General features: G+C 42.7%; 1 protein-coding gene across 22 annotated transcripts in view; it reads right to left on the reverse strand.

Moving 5' to 3' along the window:
* FOXP1 (forkhead box P1) overlaps nucleotides 1-22,715 on the reverse strand; it is a 379,651-nt gene that overhangs the window by 54,519 nt on the left and 302,417 nt on the right. For 21 of the 22 annotated variants that reach the window (XM_014251620.2, XM_014251617.2, XM_088062033.1 and 18 more), the window contains 4 exons: nucleotides 20,995-21,132; nucleotides 19,828-19,917; nucleotides 14,419-14,578; nucleotides 8,091-8,295 (listed from right to left, as the gene is read on the reverse strand). In XM_014251620.2, the coding sequence (XP_014107095.1) occupies nucleotides 8,091-8,295; nucleotides 14,419-14,578; nucleotides 19,828-19,917; nucleotides 20,995-21,132 (593 nt within the window). The remainder of the gene's footprint in view (nucleotides 1-8,090; nucleotides 8,296-14,418; nucleotides 14,579-19,827; nucleotides 19,918-20,994; nucleotides 21,133-22,715) is intronic. The other variant, XM_088062037.1, reaches the window with a different exon arrangement.

Consider the following 22,715-nt stretch of genomic DNA (forward strand, 5'->3'; position numbering starts at 1 on the left):
CAGCATCCTTCCCGAGCATCCCACACCCAGGGAAAACCATGCAACAGTGGGAAAGAAAGCCAGAAAAAGACAAGAAGTACAGAACAGGCTTGCATGACATACATGGCCAGCTAACATCGTTTACAGCTTTGCAACTTCTGAGTTAATTCACAGTATAAACAACAAGGAAAATGTTTCTTCCGAGCAAGACTTCCTGTAAACTGTTCATTAGAGCACACAGGGCGCAGGGCTGTGCACCTGCTGATTAACCATGCGCTCCAAGAATAAACACAAACCCCAGCCAGCCAGATTGTTCTGGAATTTGCTCTGAGCTGATTTTTCTTCCCCCATGTTATAAATTGGATTCTACAATAAAACAAACAGCAGAACATAGGTTGCCGAGAGTTAAAATCTACTTTTTACACTACATTGACCACAGCACCCACAGGCACAGCTACAATGTCTTTCTATGAATGGGACAGATTGCCATATGGATGCAGACACTGAACAAGCTGTACAACTCCTGGCGACAAGTGCCTAGGGGACTGTCCTATATTAGCACCACCTGTGCTGTGGAAATTGTGCTCTGTGTATGAAATGGTATTTAAGAGCCCATCGCGATGTTATTTTTGAGTATACACAAAAAGGAAAATTACAGTTAAAAAGAATTTGCTGGCTAGCGGATCTGTTGCTCAGCTCCCGAGATCGTTTCCCAAAGGAATAGCTCTCCTCTTTATTCATGCAGCCCAAAATGACAAGCTGTAACACATATTAGCAGTTTCCCTGCCTGGGCTTATACCATCCTTTTAATGACAAGAATCTACTTTATAATATACATATGTTTTGCTGATCACACAGAAGAAATTACAGGCTTCCTACTAACCACCACCACCTATACAGAAAAACACCCCATGGCATTTCACAAACATTGCTCCAGCACCAAGCAATGTAATATGAATTCTCCTTGAGCTCCTTCCCCCAGCCCTCACTGTGCAGCAGGTAGAGCCACAAATCCCGATTACCAAATTTAAATGTGCATCTCACCACTTTGAAAATACAACTGTATCTGCCTGACAAAAATAGAGCTCCAGATTAGCACAAGATGTCGAGGGAGAGAGGAGAAGGGAAAAGTAGGGAAGAGAGTTTTGAGCAGTACCTAGCTGTTCTACGAAAAGAGATATTCCCCTTCTCCAAACTGCAAGAAAAAAAAAAAAATGCCAAGAAAAAGTAAAGTAAAACAAATTGAATTAAAGAAAAACAGTTGTAAAGTGAACATTACAACCTGGGAAAAATGATGTCATTTTATTGAGAAACTTGGTTTTTTTTTCATTAAACCACAGTGAAATGGATAAAGTTTATACAGCTTAATGGTGGAGCTTTACTTTAAATGCTGCTCAATATCTTAGCAGTACAATATAACATGATATAACAGCTGTCATACTAACTGCTCCATTTTTATTGAACAGCACAGAAAATAGTCACACCAAAGTCACTGAAGTCCTCTACTTCTACAGCACTTTCAAGGGTGTTTCTGGTCTCAGACCGTGCTACATATGTTAAAAAAAATAACACAGTTCTTTATCAGCTCCCTGCTCAGCTCTTCAGGACAATCAGATCTGAGAAATTCTGAGGAAGGACAACTTGCACATAGGAGGAAATAAAAAGAAACAGAAATCCGCAGTGCAGTAAACGAAAACCAGGTCCCTTTTTAAGAGTACTACATAAACACCTCTAATAAAAGAAGAGGACAAATTTTCATTGGACCTTAAGTATTTAGACAGGAATGTTTTAGTAAAAGTTTAACTGCGAAGTGCATGCAATTAACAGAAAGCCATCAGCTATTTCTCTGGTATGTAAAAATAGCATTAAGCTGTATTAAATGCACGTGTAAGTATCTCAGTTGCAAGAAAAGGGAGGAGATATGCAAAGCACTCAGATATCAAACAATGATCTGTTGGCCAGATGGAGGAATAAAACAATACATATGCTAAAATTTGGAAAAGTTCTGTTAGGCGTCTGCCAAGGCTCACCCAATCTATTTTAAGTGCTTTTTGATACATTAGCTTAGTGTTTGGAGTTGTACAACTGATGGTTATTACACAGGACCAGAGAGCAGCGAAGCGCTGGCGTGCAGGAGCTCCCTGACGCCGGCGCAGCTTCCCAAGCATCCAACTCAGCACCCTCCTCCAGCCAGGGGCCACACCAAACATTCACAGGCTGGTTAGCTTCATCTTTCGTAGGGAAAAAACAATAAGCTGCTTTTAGTTCAGTGAAGGAATTCTCCGAGAAGTGTGATGAAGGAGCTCCTGAGGAGCAAGTGGAATTGTACAACCGATTTAGCACCGTGGCAGACGGTGGGTGCGGGCGACGCACAGGAGGCTCCACACCCGCATCTGAAAAGCACGAACAATAAAAAGTGCCTGATAAGGCTTCAAACTGAAGATTAACAGCCCCAGGTCTGAGTCACAGCCGGTGTTTTTTCAAAGCTGATTACAGAAGAGTGACTCAGAGGGGAGCACGTTCAGTAACTGGTGGCATTTCTTTGGCAGGGGAGTGAGTGCCAAGGGATCAGACACTGGGACACTGCACAGAATAAATGGAGATGGCCAGGTCGGTGCCCTGCTGTCACTGCGTCATCACCACCAACAGCCCAAGCAGTCCCACAGCCATTCCAGGTGCAATGAGAAGGAGAGCAGCTATGTGGAAAGCAGGATGGTTTATCAGATACCCAGCTGGGCATCCAGGCTTAAGTCTCCCACTCCAACCCAGCTCCACAGCAAGGATGGAGGCACCTGAGCTGCTCAGACCACAGATAAGGGCACAGGGGTCATGATGGGGTTCGAGTACGTGGAGCACCTAAATACCTCTTGGGAGTAAAGGCCCCAGGGACACCTATTTCTTGAGGGACAATGGATCTGAGGTAACCTAATCCAACACAACTCTGCTGATGGTGAAGGATAATGAACTAAAATCAGCTGCAGAGAGCAACTGGGGGGAGCTGACACGGCTGAGCAGATCTGATGCTGGCACCAGTGCAGAATGAATGCCAGGGACTAAGTGGAGAGGCTGGCCAAGAGAGGATCGGGCCCTGGGAGCATATGGACTGCAGGCTGAACTGTTTCATCCCAAGCATTAATAATGGACCCAACTCTGTAATTCTTAATTGCGCTGAATCCTAATGCCCTCATCTAAGGGCCTTGGGATTTTGATGGAGGATCAGCTGGCATGGAAGATAACAACAGTGAAACACGAGGCATTAGGCCTAAGCAGCAGATCAATGGTCTGCCACGCCATTCCTCACTTCCCTTCAGAGCCTTCTCCAGACTCTGTCCTCCTGCCATGCTGGCAAGAAAAAGCAATTTTAAAATCCCCTTGTTTATCCCATCTATTTTTCCTATGAGACGGCTGCTTGCTTATGTGGAAGGACAAGACTCAAGTGTATTTGGAAAGGGTATAAAGGCAACGAGGGGAAGAGATGGGACTGCTGGCAGATGGAGAAAGGTCTCTTGGACACGAAGCCTTTAACTGCAACTCTTCACCTTACCTCTGGTAAACAACAGATGCACTTCTTAAATTAACAGGTCTGGACCTTCTTTAACTCACTTGTTTATGTACAGCCTCCACCATGCTGCCTCTGCTGCAGTCAGTGAAGGTTGGTGCCAGCGGATGGGACCAGCACGAGGTGCTCAGCAGCTCCACTGCACCCCCAGACCTCCCAGCTCAAGCCCAAACTGGAGCAATCTCTCCCCACTGCAAAGCACTGATGGATTCTGCACTCCTCTGGTTTTCCAAACCTATCCACAAGGGGAATACTCCCAAGCATGCAGGTTTCAGGATGCCCACTGTTAATCAGATTTTACAGTTAGTAGCCACCTGAAGTGACCGGACATCCCCTCCGCTTTGTTTTGGTGTTTTTCTTAAGAAAATAATCAAGTTTCTTCCAAGTTAGATGCAGTGGAACAAGATGGAAAGTGGGTACCGTCCCTGACATTTCTAAGCACAGCAGATGTACTTAACTGGCTCCTGTTATTTATTTATTTACTTGTGTGGAGAAAAACTGCTTCTTACTAAAGAAACCCAAATGCTGATAAGATGATGAGAGGTTTGCATGCTGGTTGATGGTCTCACTTTCCCTTATCCTGAATGAATACAAGTATCTATAACTAAATATTTCCCTTAGGGTACTGATGACTGAGGTATGTTTATTGCATTGAGTGAATTTATATATATAATCAGCACAATAAACATTATTAAATTGTCTGAGTAAAATCAAAGCATGAAACACACAGTCAGTGCTGAATTCTAATGATGCTGAATGCCCATGATTGCATGGGGAAAGGATCTTAACAAGCCTTGATTTGAGCTTTGGCATCCGCCTCACAAATCACACGAAATGTTCTCTCTTTAATAGTGCTGAATATTGATAAATGTCTCTGCACGGCACAACAGGGAAGTTGGTCTCTATTGGCAATCTTTACCAAAGTGTGTTTTTTCCTTCTCTACACTCAAGGGTTTACCCTGAATGATTTAATTATAATTTTCCTTGTGTAAGACAAATTAAAGAGGAGAGTAGGAGTGTCATGCCAAAGCAGATTATTTATCTCCTTAACAGATTGCTGTGCACCAAACCCCAGAGCTGCTGCTGCTGCTACTTAGAGAAACTGGGCGAAATATGGGACAAAAGCATAGATGTAATATACATTTAAAGCCCAAATGAATGAAAGCATTAACCCATTATTTATAGCTGGAATTGTTTCATTCCCAGGGAAGCCATACACACAGAACATGCAGAAACCAAGTGCAGCACGATTGTGTTCCCTGGCCCAGGACGGACGGTGCCTCCTGCTTCTGAATGTATTTTTGCTTTTTGGACGTCCCAGGTAACTCTGGTCACCCACCTGCCATTTGTTTTTAAGTCATAAAGGAGAAATTTTGCTGTCACTGGGCCCCAAGCAGAGCAGCCCTGCAGTGGGCAGTGTCACCAGAGCTGTGTCCCCGCAGCCTGTGCAGAACCCCAGTCTGGGCTGGCGGCACGGCGACGCGTGGGCACGCCAGGCAGCCAATGACTACTGCTCCTGCTATTTTAAACCCCTTGTTTATAACCAGAATGTGTTTTTACCCAAGATACAGAGCAGATCTGCTGCTCGCCTGCTGATTCTACCACAGGTGCCTCCTGTCTTGCAGGTCTGGAGGAGCCTCACAACCTGACCTGTGGGATCAGGAACCCCCTAAAACACAGCCTGAACTATCCCAGTGACATGTGCCAGAGATGATAGTAACTCCCACATAACCAACTTGCCTCCTGCAGCCCACTCCTTCTCAAAAGCCCAAGAGAAAGGGGTTGAAAACAGCTTTACAGCACACCCTAAAAGTTAATGCTACCTGTATATGATTATTTATGGCTGCTGGGTAGTCGTTATGATGTGGCTGTGGCTTAACTGTTAGGACACTTACAGATTTTACTATGTGCTTTTTATTGTTGGTTAAATCTAAATAAATAGCTCTTGGTTGTATCAGACCAGAGCTAACAGCCAGTTGCAGGAATGAGGGGAAATCCACAAGTCAAAAACCTGCCCTGGCCAGCCCAGGCTGTGACTTATGTGATGAGAGGTGGAAGGGCTGATACCTCCCTAGTGAGCCCTTCCCACAGCCCCACCTGACCTGAGTCTGAGCTAGGGACTGCCTCCAGAAGTCTCCTTAAATTTGTTGTGCTGAGCCAGATGGATACAAGAACACCCATGGATTTTGCTCTAAGTCCAGAAAACTCGTGCTTGCACCAGACCCGTTTTTTTTTTTTCTAGTCTTAACCTTTGCAATCAAAAAATTACTAAACCCCTGCTTGTGCCTGTGCTCTCTTTCGTAAGCCCACTAAAATTTCACTTTCTGTGAGCTTTCAAACACACAATGTGATGGCAGAGCACATCAACTCTTCCTTCTCTGCTCACTTCCCACCCCGAACTCCCTGCCTATAGATAAATATCCTTTCGGAAGGGAAGCCAGTGCAAAATATCTCACCAAGAGGAGTTTCTGTGTCACATGAAATCCAGGCAGGCACCATGGTGCCTGATGAGACTGCAACAAAACCCTTAAGTGCATCAGGAGGCATTCTACTGCCTGTAGTCTCCTGCTCTACTTATGGATAAACACGTAATTCAATCACTGCAGCAAATGGATGGCATAAAGCCTCCATGTACCAAAGAGAGGCAGGACAAAGCAAATTCTGTAGCTCTCATATTTATATTCCTAAAAATACCTATTTTGTATTTTGATATTTCAGAGAATTCAACAGATATTAAAGAAAAGTATAAGGCAAGCTTAACAACACAGGTATTGATTCCAGCACTGAGGATTTAGTCTTCTAAACTAAGACAATCTCAAACAATACCACGGCATGTTTTTGCCTTCCTAATTAATCTGGAACTTTACTAATAAAAGCATGCGTATCACCTTGTCTGTAGATCCTAATTGCCTCCAGGCCACAATTACAGGACTCAGACACATGGATTTCCAGGTGTGCTCAATACTATACACAGAGAAAATTCATATTTCAGAACAGATTCCTGTATTTCCACTGTATTTCAAACTGAACTGGATTTGTTTCCTGGTTTAGATTGCTATTAGCACACAGGACATGCCTCTATTCAGTGAAAGAAGATCCATTTTGCTGGGTTTTTACTTTATATACTCGGTAAGAAAAAACATAGATAAAATTTACTGGAAAGCCATAAACCCATCTTGTTCAGTTCTACATGCAGCAAAAAGGGAATTAATTGTTTAATAAACATCAAATTTTTTTTTTAGTATCCCATGTAAGTCTTCATGAAAACCAAATCCTTGGCACTTACATGCATTATAAACATATTCACTGATGTTCCCACACACGTCCTTGCAATGGGTATATAAAGGATGCCTTACACACACAGCACTTCTTCCTACAGTGGGTGTGCTCTCCTTTAAAATCTATCTATTCCCAGCAGCACTATTTTCTTAATATCAGAAAGATATAAGAGGTATTTATATAGCTTCCCTATCAATCTACTTTCAGACCACCAGAAATACAAACTCTATGGCTTAAAAATTCCATTATCCTCTTTCTAATGAATGAAAGGAGGACGGAAAGACGAAGCCATCAGTTTCCATAAAATCCAGCTTTCACTAGTGTCTGCTGTAACATTTCTAGATGGTCAGAGGGACTCTCCTGACTGCAAAGGAGCGCTGCCCTCCCCACTGTGCCCACACCTCGAGACCCTTCCTCCTCCTCCTCCTCCGGCAGCGACGCCGAGGCTGCAGCCGGTGCTGGCACCCACGGCCCTGGCGCCTGGGCCTGTCTATCTCCCCAGAAGCAAAAGTTACGTTGTTAGACACGCCTCAGTGAAATCTGGGGGTGTAAAGAAACAAACCTGCAATAAAGCATCCTCTGGAATAAAGCAGAGCCCGCGCCGAGAAGCACGTCAACAGACAACCCCTGATTTAAGCCATTTCTTTTAACAATGCAAGCCGAGCAAGTATAAATTAACTCACACTTTTAAAAGCCAAACAACACCAGTTAGCTAATTTTATCAGCACTTAAAAAAAAAAAAAAAGAAAAAAAGAAGCCACTTTGTTTTAGAGAAACCTGGTGAACTCAACCGTGTCTTGTGAAAGCAGGTAATACAGAGTACAAAAAGGCAAATATGTTAGATGAGATAGGGTGCCAAAATTTGGTAGAAAAATGGGGACTGTACTGCCCAACAGATTTTCTTGCTCACCTCCAGCCTGTAAACCCAAAGCACAACAAGAGTACCAACACCTGTGATGAAAAACTCAAAAAAAACCCCAGCTTCTTCACACTTCCCAATACGCTTATCCAGTGCACTTCTAATTAGCTAATTGTGCCCACATTGATCCAATTAACAAGCCATAAAGATCTGAACAAAAGGAGCATATTCTGCCCAGTGGAGACTCTATTCAACCACGCCAACACCAGACAGAGCAGGATGTGGAGGACAAAACCAAGGCCAAGGCACTTGGCCACCGCTCCCGAGCGTTTCGCCACCGCTCCCGAGCGTTTCGCCATCGCTCCGGGACGCTGCTCCGAGATGCTCAGGGTGGAAAACCCCGCAGGCACCTACCTCTCCCGTTTAGGAGTGTGGACTGATAGCTGTCCGTTAGTTGAGGCGTGTGGGTTGATGATTAAGGAGGTCTTGGAGGGCGCAGAGGAGGAGACGCAGGTGGTGGACAGGTCCAGGCTGCTGTGGTTGTTGCTGGCTGCCTCCTCCGCTGTGTGCGAGCTTGTCACTTCCTTCCAGAGCTGCTGCAGTTCTGTTGGAATCATGCCTGAAACAAACAAATTGGATAATTAAATCAATTAACAGCTAATTCGGCCGTCTTCAAACAGTAATTAAATCAGAGAGTCAGTAAACAAAGCCTAGTGTTAGTTTTGCCTGTGTGTGTTTTTGCGCACGTATTTTTTTTTTTTTTTAATAACTAAATGCTAATACTGCACTGCACGACTCTGCTGCGCTCTGGTGTGACACCTGCAATACTCATGGAATGCAAAATCCGGGCTCTGGGGCAGAGGGATCCACACAACACCACACCCACAGCAAACATCATGTTAAATATTATAAATTTTTGCAATTTTTAGACCAAAGGCTCCTTTTCAAAATCTCTACTTGGGCAAAAATCACCCCCTACACCCAGAGCAAGACTGACAGCAAAGGTGGCCACTGGATATGCTGTGTTCAGCTAAGAAATTCGATTTCTTTCTTTCTCCACAATTATTTTTACCTTTTGTTTTTAGCAAAAAAACAAAAAAAAGTGACTTAGACTCAGTCAGAAAGTGACTACTCTCTAACCTGTTTTTAAAAACAAAGAAGGTCTTAGGAAAAAAGATACTCAGCTTTATTATTATGACAACATGAACCACAACATGACTAATTTTGTGCTTAAGTTTTAAATGATGACAAATAGCTTTGTTATTAAATACAGTTTTTATTAATCACTTTTAGACGTAAATTATGAATTCATATTGTCTTCCTGAAATGCTTTTCAAATTTTAACAGTCAAATTGATTATACTATGATTATTTCATTAACACACCTATCTTTCTCATTAATTTTGGTTTCTCGAACTGCTCACTTAATTGATGGATGTGTCTACCGAAAAACTGTATAACTTTCTATACAAGTAACACTATTATTACTGTCATTTCTTAGATCGATGCTAATGAGCCATTCAAAAGTAAAATCAAAACAGAAAATAAGCTTCAAGAAAAAATAATAATAAAAAATAGTATTTTTTCAAATGTGCCGAAGTGGACACCAGGGTTAGGGAGACAACATTGAGTAACAAATGCAACTGGAAACTGCAAACTTCAATGGGCCAAATGGAAGGTGAAGCATGTGCTCATGCTGAGATCATGCTTTTGGATAAAGCTGATGTTTGTGACATGATCCAACAAGTCAAGTTTCTCTCACTGCAGACTATTTCAGTGCTCTTTCAGAGAAGGCCATGGGAAAAAATTAGCAGTAGAGACACGTCACTCAAATATTCAGGGGAAAAATAATAGTAATAAGCCAGTGTCTGTGTGTTTTAAAAGAGGTTTCTCATCAGCGTGCTTCCAGCTCATCGTTTGGGTGACTGTTCATTGTTTCACCATGTTGTAGCTCTGGAGCTATCCTAAGGAAACCTGCCATTTTCTGAGTGTACAGCAGCAGCTCACACAGGCATGTACCTCACCCAACCTAAGGTATTGAAATAAAAAAAAAAGGCAGTCTGCATTATATTCATTTGAAACACATAATAAAAAATGCCAAGGTCTAAATTTAATTTATTTTTGTCATTTAGAATACAATGGATAGATAATCATCTCAACGTGATCAGCCAAACATCTTTACTTTGCTAAACTGTTAAAGATTTTAATTATGCTAGCTTTGGAGAGCACTGGTCTAATGAGGCGATAGACTCCAGAGAATCTAAGTGGTTAAGAACTGTGAAATGAGTCTGATAGGATTTTTTTATATTCACCGTGGATCGTTTGCATATCAAAGAGGAGTAAATTATTGCACGACAGACCAATAACCTTCCCCGCCTTTCCCAGAGTAGCATTAACAAAAACAGTTGGTCTCTGGTAACGGTTCACTACAAAAAAATGCTGAAATCCTTAAGTATCTACAATTAATATATATTAGGGAAGAGGCTTCAATTTATACATTAAGTGATCAGATATTCTTTAGGACACATCCGTTTCTCTAAAGCCACGTCATTTTCCTTTCATCAGCCCCAAATGCCAATTATATTTTGATGGATTTTGTCCCAAATGAGCATTTAGTTATTAGACATATTCAATTATTACTTGTCCCCTGGAATTAAACCTCTGAGCAAATTAAACAAAGAAAAAGGTCAGTACACAAGCCCGTGTCCTGTTTTGCTGTGTGGGGGCTATTATTTTCAAACACCTTGCGAAGTGACAGTGTGCGATGTATTTTTAGCTAACACGCTTGACAGGACTGTCTGCACACTAACAATTACCTGTGAGCAGGGCTGACCCTTACACACTGTTTACTCAGTTGAAACAATAGTGAATAGACTTGTCTGTTGATGATAACATATTGATATGAGAACATATGAGCCGACACCTATTTTTATTTTCCAGAATAAGCAAATAGGAAAAGAATAACTGGCCTTTTCTCCTTTTTTTTTTCTTTTTTTTTTCTTTTTTAGTCTGGATTTCTGTAGATTTTTAATTAGACATAGGCTATCATCCACTCTCCTCTCCCTGTTCTCCACTTTTCTCTCCCCCCAGTCACTTTTGGATCTACCAATGCTTTCTCCCAAAGAAAATCATGAAAGTGTTACAGCCATTAAAACAGACATACACATGATATTTATGCCTCTAAAAGTCAAAGTGTTTGGTCTAACTTCCCACAGAAGTGTAACTCCCATTAGTACTAACAACAACTATACCACAGATAGAGAGAAAAATAAAATATATTCAGTTGTGTGGGGGAAAATGCTGGAGATAGTAAAGATTTTTGGCTGGGTGACATTAATTTAAAGAGCTAACTGTGATGTCATACACGTTTGCACACAACCCCTTGCCAAAAATTGATTACATCACCTGATTAATAAAATGAAATTAAAAATAGCCTCTCTCCTCGTGCCTTAAATTTAGTTCCTTTAGAATAATTCTGGAGAGAATTCCTGAGTAGCCTGTCAAACTGGGCAGCTGAAAGGTACGCTCATCACTCATCCAGCAAAATGGTTAAATAAAATAATAGAACAAATGGCAAAAGCAAGTCAAATAGATCCACGACCACTCGCAATAAATTATGTAATTTACCATTTAACAGTCTCATTTTAACAGCGAGAGCTAAATTTCAAGTCAGATTCCCAGAACTGCGCTGCAATTACCCGAGATCGCTGCAACTTCCTATGGACCAGGAACGGGTTTCAGACTTGAAACTGCCAAATCCACAGGAGCAATCAGGCACCCGGATGTCTCAGTCCTATTATTTTCACTTGCTGGTGATCTGAAGTGTGATTTGCAGTTTCATTTTAAAGATACTGAAGATCTCACTCTCAGCAGCTCAGAACACTGCTGAAATGGGGTTTATTTTAAAATTGCTGCTATGTAGAGATGTAAAATCTAGATTATAGAAGTGTCTAAATACTAAGCAGCAAAGATGACACAAATATAACGCTAAAGGATGTGCTATTTTGTTTAAGACAATAGGCGAGCACTAAAAACTAAAATGAAACTAAAATACAGATTTAAACAATCTATTAGTTCTGAAAACATAACGAAAATGTCACTTATGAAGTAGCATTCTCTCCTTGGAAACATTTATTACTATTACAGATACTTAAGAATAAAAGCAAAATGCTTTTAAACTGAATTCACAGCTACATTTACTAGAGGGATGATTTTATTTCTTTTATACACACATATACAGTATTTGTCTCAGTCTTGCAAACTGTTCTGAAAACAAAAGGGCATGAGAGGTGTAATTTTTTTTTTAAATAAGAAGTGTCTATTACCCATTATTTCAAACTACAGCCCTGGCTGTTCATTGCATTTTTCAGGACAACTAGTCCTCTTGATTATGAAAGAAAATGTAGGCACAGGTTTAAAAAATGTATGTTGTGGGGACAGTTGACAGATTACTGCTCACGGAACTCAATTTCCCAACCCCAGGTATCACCGGCTCAAAGACAAACAGAGTTGCTCAACCTCTTTGTGTCCTTGTACTTCCATACCCAGGTGACCATGTTCAAGCAAGCAGAAAGTTGATTTAAACCTCATAATGACATCAGTTTTAAGCCATCGTCTCTCTGATAAAAAGGAATAAAATATTGTGCTGGATTGCAACCCGCCTCAAGTCTCAAGTCCCTCTTTCCTGCCGGCTCCCGCCGCCCCCAGCGCTCGCAGCTCATTTCCCTGCCAGAACCAGCCCTCTCTGCTTATGTTTGTGTCGTCTCTGGCGTGCAAGTCAGCACCCCTCAGGTTTTAAATACGCTCCTGGGCAAGGACTAATAGTTACACTTCCCTGCTAACCATATCAATCAATGCCACGACGGCTGAATTACCTACTGGTGTCTCCAATGTGTTACTGCACAGATTACACTTCATGCATCACCACATTCATTTCTTTCACATTACACATGAGCGTGTCTTGTCACTGCCCAATTGCCCTCCTTTGGACAGCTTAACTGATGGACTATACAATGAACCTTACTGAGCCAACTTAATGGTATAGGAGCTGTGGGAAAAATTAGCAAGGTTGAAGCTCGAGTCCAGTGGCTGTGTGGGAACAGCCTGGGATGCTTCCAACTATAAATCTGAGGCGTAATTAATGCATGTTACAACATCTTGCAAGCGTAAATGGCGTTTTATCTACGTGCCCTTTTTTCCTGGACTCATTTCACACCCTCTCCCCATCACTCTGCATCGATAGTGACTGACCAGGTATGGCCCCAAGCCTGATCCTGCAGCTCCCAGCTGGGCACCACCTTCCATGGATCAGCCTCCAGCTCCTGCACAGTGCTGCTCTACACCAGGCATCCAAGCTTTGGGATGCTGGGAAGTTTAACTGAGACTTGGAGAGTCATGGGTCAGGCCCCCAAAAGCTCTGCCTCTTAACAGAGGAGTTAAGCACCCAAATGCCTTCCTGGGTTTGGCAAAAACAAGCCTAAATAAAGCACATCAGCCACCCAACAAAGCAGACTCTACTCCCCAGTCTGGCCCCTGTTTATCCATATAAGTTAATATTCACCAGCCACCTCACTCTCCTTTTTTTGCAGCTATGTACACAGAAAAAAAAGGAGGGTGAAGAACAGAAGCAATTTTGTCTTGTCCCCTCCATTTAAGTGAACAGGGCTAAATGTAAATGCAGTGTATGATTTAGAAACTAGGAACAGCCCTAAGGCTGCTTTCAAGATCCCAAATCATTCAACCTGGGCTGACTCAAGCTATAAAGGTGAATGTTCAAATTTATTATGGGGCAAGGGAAGGAGAAGGCAGGATTATTCAGAAATACAAGCATCATGGTTGATGCCATGGCATGCCTGAGCCATGCCAACTCCAAACAGTCTGCTATAACCACAGCAACCAGAGCTCAGGCTGTTAAAACTGTCCCACGGCTTGCAGACAAACCCAGCTTAAAAAGTAAAATAATAAATTTAAGCCAAAAAAGAAAAGACAGAATAAAAACTCTAGGTTATAATCACTGTCAAAAGTATTGTGGATTTAAGTAGTGCTTTCAGTGTATCAGTGTCTTAAAAAAAATAAAATAAATTGGGATTTCAGCAAAGCAGTAACTTCTTGCAGAGTGCAGGACTGAATAAAGATGTAGGAGGATCTAATTGTCAATAATACCATTAGAATTAAATGGAGTTAATCCCAATTTGCCTCAGTGTGAAGGAAGGAGCAGGGGCACTGAGGCAGTGACACGAAGGCTGTGGAGAGCAGCCCTGTCCTGTCTCCCTGGCAGCCACAGCCAAGGGCACTCGGAGCTCCCAGCCTGTGGGTCAGAGCTGCTCTGTGCCAGCTCATGGCCAGGCTGGGACCAGGAAGGCCCAATCAACACATCTGGGAAAGAAAAAGCTGCTCTCACACACCCTTAGCCATGAAGCCAGCACCAGGAATTGATAAAGACTCCTCCTGTGAAGGATTCCAAGACCAGATGAGTACATCCAGCAGCTCTGAGTCCACCAGAGCAGCTACAGCTGTGCAAACTGCACGTGAACTCCAAGCCCTCTGCACCCTGCCAGTCAGAGCAGCCCAGGATGGCAGCACTGCCCTTCTCAAAAAACACCTTTATAATGCCCACCCTGCCTGTCAGCATCTTTCTGTGCTTATTATTTTATGAGCCTGTGAGCTCCTTCTCCCTCTCCCCTATGTGATAACTCCATGTGAGTGTGCACACACTGGCCCTGTCACCCAAACCCCTCACCTACCTTGTGCAAGGGGTTGCAAAGGCAGAGTAGGCTGCCCGGGCTGGATGGTCAGCAGCCCCTGACGCTGCAGAGACAGGAGATGCTGCTGCTGCAACTGCTGCATCTGTAGGAGCTGCTGCTGAAAGGCCAACTGCTGTGTGGCCACTTGCTGCTGCTGGGGCTGGAAAACACAAAAAAAAATATAAAAATGCATACTTGTTAATACAAGAGCAAAGCAGAGGATTTACAAGGCTCCTTGTCTCAGCTTGCTTCAATTCTGATGGCAGTAACTCAGTATCAAGGCCAAGTCAGTGAGCCCACCACCCCTGGCAAAGACCTCAAGGTATGTTTAGATGCTGGAGCTAACACAGGGCTGCAGATTCCCATCTCCAGTGGTTAACTTTCACCCAACCTAAATCCCTGCTGCCATCCCCATTACAAATGCATACAGCATTTCTTGGTCCATGTGTTCATGTTTTACCCCAGACGTGGCTGTGTTTCAGTCCTGGGTAAAGAAAACACTGGTGAAAATCCTGGGTAATTCTTTGAGGCAAAGAACATGAGAATCACACCCCATGATCCCATCACACTTAGATGTAACAAGAAACCCTTCACTGTGCTCTGTTTGCTCATTCAAGGGCTGTCTCAACTATTAAGGCAATTCGACTGGCTTAATTTATGGTATTTTATACTCACTCTCTCTTCTTCATCCATCAAGCCCCACAATACTTTCTGCTACACTGGAATTATTCTGTGCTGTATTTAAGGCTGCTACTTCTGCACTTTGAAATTTTTAATTATTCTCACTAGAAAGAAGATGGAGTTGCTTTACTCCACAGGGATGTGAACCTTGAACCTTCGAGGTGTAAAAGAACATGTTGCTTTTCTCACTACTGTACCCGGAGAAGCTTTTAACTACTCTGTTTATCACTTCTGACATAAATAAATGAGAAAAAATCAGACCTTTGAAGAAGAAAAACTTCATCTAATATTGTTAATTAGCCATGACAAACGATGAAATAACATTGTAAATCTTTCATAGAAACAGCCACTAGATTTTAATTACACACATTCATAATTTAGCAAACAACATCTTACTTGAATGTGAGTGTTTAATATGTACAGTACTCGAGGCTTCAGAGTCCTTAATTTTTTTCAGTTAAGGAAGCCTCTAGGTTTTGCTTCCATGCTCATCTTGTATTTTATTTGCTTTGTTCTTTAAAATCCATGAAAGGCTTTGCATTTTGATAAATATCTTTTTATTTATTGTACAATGACAGGAGGAAAACTTTTGTTGTGTAAAACATCAATACATCATGCCAGTGTTTAGCAGTTCCTTGTGCTAGCCAAAAAAAATTAATGTAGATTTCCTTAGTAATTATCTGAGTGATAGAAAGATAATACAGTGCAGTAGTACAATAAATAGAAGGAAATTATCTAATATCCCTAATCTGCTAGGAATCATATCAAGGTGGAGGTCTTATACACATTATGGCTAACAATTATGGAAAGAAAATTAACTCTTACTAAACTGCACACTTTCACAACAAACCCCAGCCAGATCCCGAGCTTTCTGTTGCCCTTCCTTGACACCAAGCCAGAGGATCACTGGCCTCATTCCCTACTGGTGTTACACAGGGAAAAAGTCCCACCAGAGCTGCTGGAGCAGGACTGCCAGACAAGAGCTGTGGGCTTGACCCCCACTTTCTTGTACCACCATGTCCCATCAATACTAATACTGCACCTAACTTTATATCCACAACTCTGAGAGTCAGCCAATCTATTCATCTTACTTCTAAACTCTATCTTATTTCTAAAGAAAACCTACGACTTCAGGAACACATCTAAACAAATAGGTGCTTGGATATTCTGAAACTCGCAGAGTTTACATTTCTTTGCAACAGCTTGCTCTGACACATCCATTTGTTGCAACTATTTGCAACAGCACCATATGCATGCAGGCCCCAGCAACAGTTGTATTAAGAGCTGAAGTAATGTTTGCCACCATAAATATTAGTTCTAAAATATATATACCTAATGTATTTATAGTGATGTATTTATATTATTAATGCTAGGTGTAGTAAGCTGTGTTTTACCTATCTGCCATAAAGAGTGCAAAGTTAGACACACGAGGTTTTTTTTAAAAAATGTCTTTATATCTACGGACTGATGCCCATTTGGTTGTCTTCTCAGCTATCCTAAGAAAAGCTCTTGAACACACTCTACTTTGAAAAGCCAGGATATAAAAGTATACAAGGCCCATTGTCCAAGAAAGAATTTAAAAGCAAGACACGTTGCCAAACTGCGCTCCCCACCCAGTTACCAAACACAGGATACAAGGCAGTTTGTTTACTTCTCACAATTGAATGCATACAAAAAAGGTCTCGGTGCAGTCCTGTTGTCAGGTCAGTAGTCAGTGTTAAAATGCTGAAATATCCTGATAAAACTTGCATTTTTGATCCCCTCCCTAAAGCTTCTGTCAAAGGTCTGTTTTCCTTTCTTAGGTTACTCCCTACTGCCTAACATAAACTGTCACAGTGCCGGAGGACAAACGGCAAACAGCGCGCTCCGTCCAGAGCCGCGGCTACCCCGAGCACGCCCCTGGCTCTGGGGAGCCCTGACCCTTCCATGGGAGAGCAGGAACAGGGCTGAGATCCCCCCCAGCACCTCTGCCCCTCGCTATCGGGCACTGCTCACACCCTGCAGCCCGCGAGTGAAACCCCCAGGAACCTCGCTGGGGTCTGCCTGCTGCTCTGCTCGGGGCTCGGGTCCCTTTCACCAGCGGGGCTGGGGAGGTTTGTTGTGTTTTCCTTCTTTCACGACAGCACAATGGGACAAGGCACTCACAAAATGACTTGGGGGATGCCGTACATGAATACGCTTGTTCCATCTGTCAAGGTACATGCTCAGCCCTCGTTAGCACTGCGGCCGCCGGCCCCCACCACGGCACTGCCCGTCAGTTTTTGGTGCCAGAGGGAGGGGGAAGAAATAAAATAATACAAGACCACCTTTTCCATGCTAATTTAGCAAGAATAACCTCCTTAAGCTGGGCTGAACAAACCTGTGGGGTGAAATGCATTGTTGAAATGGACTGCCACTAAAACCATCAGCAAAAATACTCCCCCTCAAACCCCTAGAATAAGCTGAAGAGACTTAGGTCCTTGTTCTCTTTCCAACTATCGTGTTAAAATGCTCTTCTTGAAACAGGAAGGAGTCCTTTCTTATTGTTGCTTTCGCTAGTGTAATATCAGAAGTGTGACCACAGTAAATCAGTGTGTTAGATATTGAAATGCCATCACATTGTCTAACTTCCCTTCTTGTCTTTTTTAACACAAAGTATTTTTTTTTCTTTAAGCTCCAAGCCCTCATCTTTGTGTCTGAGATGCTCTCCTGTCTGACAACAGCAATTTAGAAGAGTTAACTTTTATCGTTCATTCTGCTGTGTAACTTTCCCCTTCAAATTTCTTTATCTGCCCTCTGAGCTCATCTGAACTTTCATGTTCTCCCAGCATGCAGGCTTGCATTCAAAACTATGTCTAATAGACCAAATAAGAGGTTAATAAGAAGTGGCAACAGAAAGAAAAAATACAATCCCTGGTAACTGATAAGAATGACAGTGGCAGCCCTTTATTGTTTGTCTTCAAATATAGAGTTAAAGATCTTTAAAAAACTAAATTTTGACGCCTTTGAAAAGAAAGAAGCACAAAATAACAACAGGGGGTTATTGCCTGCCAGCCACAGGGGAGAAGCTCCATAATTCTTATTCTCCCTTTTGAAGGCTGTTAGAAATCTGATTCAAAAAAGCAACAGCAGAAGGAGAAAGCCTCTTGAGGCTATCGCCATTTCCTGTGATCATGCATAATGCGTTTCAAAAGTGGGTTTTTACCAATTCTGTTGATCAATTGCACCTCCTTCATATTCTCTCTTTTTTCTGCTGTGTTTACATCTGATGTGACTCAATGACAAGCGCTGTCTGAGACTGTGAAACAGACCTGTCATGTTGATTTATGGGCGCATCAAACCACGACTTGTCCAAACTGAAGCTCGCAGTTCATTAATTAGAGAGTTGTGACTTTGAAGTCAGCTTTCAGACTGTGGTTTTTAACATTTGGCTTAATTTATATGCTCTTGAATGTGGATCTCTAAGGAAAAAACTGAAATTCCCTTCTTGTCTTTGAACTTCTTTTGACCGCACAATAATCATTTCTTTGTCCAGAGTGATGCCTGCATCCCAGAGTCATTAACGCGCATTGAACTGCCACTGATGAGTAAGCCCTACTGAATTAGAAAAACAGCCAGCAAAACAAAGCTGAGAGCATTCTGCACAGTGATATCTCACAATTACATGCCTTCCCTCCCTGTGCCATTTCCATTTTAATTACTGTTAGTCCTTTAGATTTACATTTTAGACACTTTTTAATCTGTTCCCTTTTTATTATAGTGGCGCCCGTAAGCGCACTATGGTTAAGGTTGTGTCAGCATTTCCATTATAAACCCCCCTGTTTTCAGGGGTTTATAACTCAGCTGGAAAAATTCACTCTGGGCTGAAATTTGGCACAGGTGGCACGATTTGCTGAAATTTCAGGGGGAATGGGGAGCAGAAATTGGTGCATGCTTCGAGCAACACCCCTTGTCAGGTGACACGAGCGCTGCCGCTATCGCCGGACATCACCCAGTGTCTCGCACCAAGAGGCAGCTTTCTAGGATCTAATTAAGCCAGCAATGATGCTGGATTAAACAGGAGTCCAAAATTCCTCGAGACTTAAGAGGTGGACTCAGCACCTTAAAATGTAGTTGCAGGAAAATTAAATTTAAGCACATCAGAAAAAACGAACAAAGCTTGGGATGTGACAGGTATTTTGGAAGGGAAGTTTAGCTAAAGGACAGACAGAAACTATCCTGGTCTGTCCCCTTCAGTTATGGACTGTGGTAGCATCAGGGCAAGGTATCCTGCCACCTCTTCTCCGTGTCACCACCGATGCTGCTCCAGTGTGGTCCCTCCTGCTCAGCCCGTGCTGTAGGAATGTGCAACCAGAACCTCTCTGGCTGCAAGCTCAAACTCAACACCTCTTGGCATTCTGCCTTGCTTGGAGAGGACAGCAGCGATCTGGGCCTGCTGCCTTGCCCCCTCCCCTCTCCACATAACTAACTCCCCAAAGCACTCTCCCAAGATACAAGTCTAGATGCCTGCTCCAGGACTCACACTGAACAGCAAGGCCTGGTCCCCTGCTATAAAATATGTGGCAGCGAGCAAATGGAAAGCACAGGAAAACACAGGCAAAAACAGGACAATAACTCTAAATCTGAAAGCTGAGGCCTGATAGAGTCAGCTCAGTTGTGCAATCATTTATAAGATGAATGACAGTTTAATAGCCACTAGACAGTCCCCGGGGATCTGTGGTTTGAAAGTAAAATGGGTATTGTCTGTACCTCTTTAGGCTGTTTTCCAGCATGTTGTTGCTGTAAAAGTTGAAGCTGCAACTGTTCCTGTTGTTTCTTATAAAACTCTTGAAGCTGCTGCTACAAAGAAAAGGAAAGATGGTAAGTAACAAAGTGGAGAGCCAATTCAGCGTCCCTTTTGGTGTAACACACAAACTGTGATTTGAAAAATAGCATCCTTTTATCTGTAATGGTCTGACCTTTAGTTTGAAACTCAACAATAAATTCAGTGCACACTGACTATTCTTGGCATTATCGTTTGAAAAGTAATCTCCAAAATGAACTGATGAAAAACATACCATTTTCTACACAAACTAATTAAAATAAGGCAAGGAATGACCTTTGATTGTAACAACAAAGCCAAAATGCCCTTGCTGAGAGAGCCTGGCGAATCTCTGTTGTGAAACACACATGCTTTCTAAATGATAGGGTTTGACTGTATTAAGTGTTGTTCAATACGTGCATAGACATCCTGGGAAATATTCTCCTCCCGTTGCCCAGATGTGCTCTGAGCAGGCAGAGCTCTGTCAGGACCGAGCCTGGGAGCCAGGAGGGAGCAGGCAGGGTGGATGCTGACACTCACCCGGGCTCTGTGAGACCCCACTGTGCCAAACCTTGCGGTAACAGAGCCTCGGGGCTTGTTGGTGGCCAGCTTCCAGCTGAGAAAGGACCACGGGATGCAAGAAGCACTGACACACAGCCCAGCATATATTGGCTGAAATCAAACAGGCTTGCAAACCTCTCCACTTCTGCTTCCACCATTTCCACAGCACCTTACGGTTCCAGATGGAAATAACGAGGTCTAAATTGGGAAGTATGGCCCCTCTACCTTGTTTATTCCAATTAGTCAGGGCACACCAAGCCTTCTGAAGGATGCAGGCAAAAGCAACAGGGACATCTGCCGAATTCCTGACACTTAAATATGCATCTGTATTATTTAGCTGATCTTGGAAACACTCCTAACACTTCTCCCTGAATTTGTTTCCAGTAGCTATTTCTAGAATTAAAAACAAAAGAGCAGTCAGTTCAGCTCACAGCATGGCTGCTCCAAGGTTCAGACCTGAGATGTGGGCAGCTTCTTTCCCCAAGGGTGTTCCAGGAGGTGAAGCCTCCAGCATCCATAGGGGCCACCTGAGCTGCTGTTAAGGAAACAATTACCTGTTGAAGCATGAGTGCCTGCTGCTGTTGGAGCAGGACTTGGAGTTGCTGGGGAGTTAGCACTTGTTGCTGGAGGATCTGCTGCATTTGCTGGGGAGTGATCACTTGAGGTGTCATCATAGCCACCGACACTGGAACCTGAAGGCCAAGAGGAGAGAAAGAGGGTCAGAGCACATCCCCACAGCTCCTCCAGCATCCCCATGCCAGGGGAGCCATTCCTGGCATCAAGAGGGCTGAACGTGAGAGTCCTTACAGCCCACCCTGGCCAGCACACCGACCACACCTTCCTGGTGACTAAATTCCCCTTCTGCAAAACACTATTGGATGGAAATTCCTTAAAGTAATTAATATGGTAAAGATGTATTTATTTTTACTAGAAATCATCAGCCACGTTCTTTCCCTCCCAGAAAGCCCTTGCCTTCTGTAGTGAAATCCAACAGCCAAATATCCCGCGCTGATGGGATCTAGACCCTATTACGACAGGTTTTTCAGAAAATTGAAGGAAGGCTCAGTGATGTGAATAACAGCACTAGACTCCTATGCAATTTTTACAGAAAGGCCCTACCACGATGTCTTTACCATTCCATATTCACCCAGCATACAGATGTCTTCAATTCTTTCATATTATGTGAGATACCATTAAAAGCCGCTTTCCATGACATTTCAGTGACAAACAGCTACAGTGATGAACTTGATAGCATTTCATATTTGCAACTGTTAACACGTTTCTGCACGGGCATCTTTGCAAGGAACCTGTACACTGTATCTGAAAGGATGATGTCTTGTTCAGATAAAACACTGACATTAAAATGACAGGCTGTCTTGGCCAAGGTTACACAAATTGTATTCAAGCGGATACCTAATGACAATGCTATGAATTCTGCAAGCTTTCTAGAATGTAATTTAGCTATTCAAAATAATCACTGCACTTGTGTTTAATTTGCAGACTACATGAGAACCATTTTGTCAGTCCCAGTAATGCAAGAAGACTATTTCCCTAGAAACCCACCCCTCTACCCTCCACCCCAAAAAAGGAAAAGAAAAGGAGGGGAAAAAAAACAATAGAGGAAAAGACAAAACCCATATGAGTTTTAACAGTAATATTGAAGCACCTTACTTTTCTATAGTTTTAAATCAAATACATGACAGCACAAAACTAAAAGCAGTAAAGGATATACTTTGCTAAAAAGGATCTCCTGTCATCTCATGTATTACAATAAAAGGTAATAATATGTTTAGCACTTTTTCCGTGAACCACTTTTAAAAAAAATCAGCAGACAATAGCTGATCAGAAGATAAAGGAGTTTAAAAAAAAATCCTCCAGTGTAGTAGTAAGCAAGAGAGAAATGCAGTATTAATTTTATGTAACATAATGTCTTAATATGCAGTTTATCTTGACTTTTTCACATGATTTGTCCTGTCATTTGCATAGCAAGCTCTCATTCCTAATTTCACAGTCATTATGCACTGATGTCCTGATTTCTCAGCATCACTAATCTTGATGAACTAAAAATGGTTCCTGAAGGTCAGACGCATGTACAGCACACATCTCCCCGTGTTGTTGTGTACATGCCGTGTGCCAGGGCCAGACACTGCCTCCGAAACATTTGCCCGAGCAGAGCCCAGCAAGGGCTCGCACACGCCTCTGACATCCCATTAATGCCGATATGGCGAGGTCCTCTGAGTGTTCCCTATGGCACAGCACGTTCCCACATTGCTGA

The sequence above is a fragment of the Pseudopodoces humilis genome, chromosome 13, assembly GCF_049639895.1.
Source record: "Pseudopodoces humilis isolate 2021_Gansu_Grassland_sample_001 chromosome 13, ASM4963989v1, whole genome shotgun sequence".
Lineage (NCBI taxonomy): Eukaryota > Metazoa > Chordata > Aves > Passeriformes > Paridae > Pseudopodoces > Pseudopodoces humilis.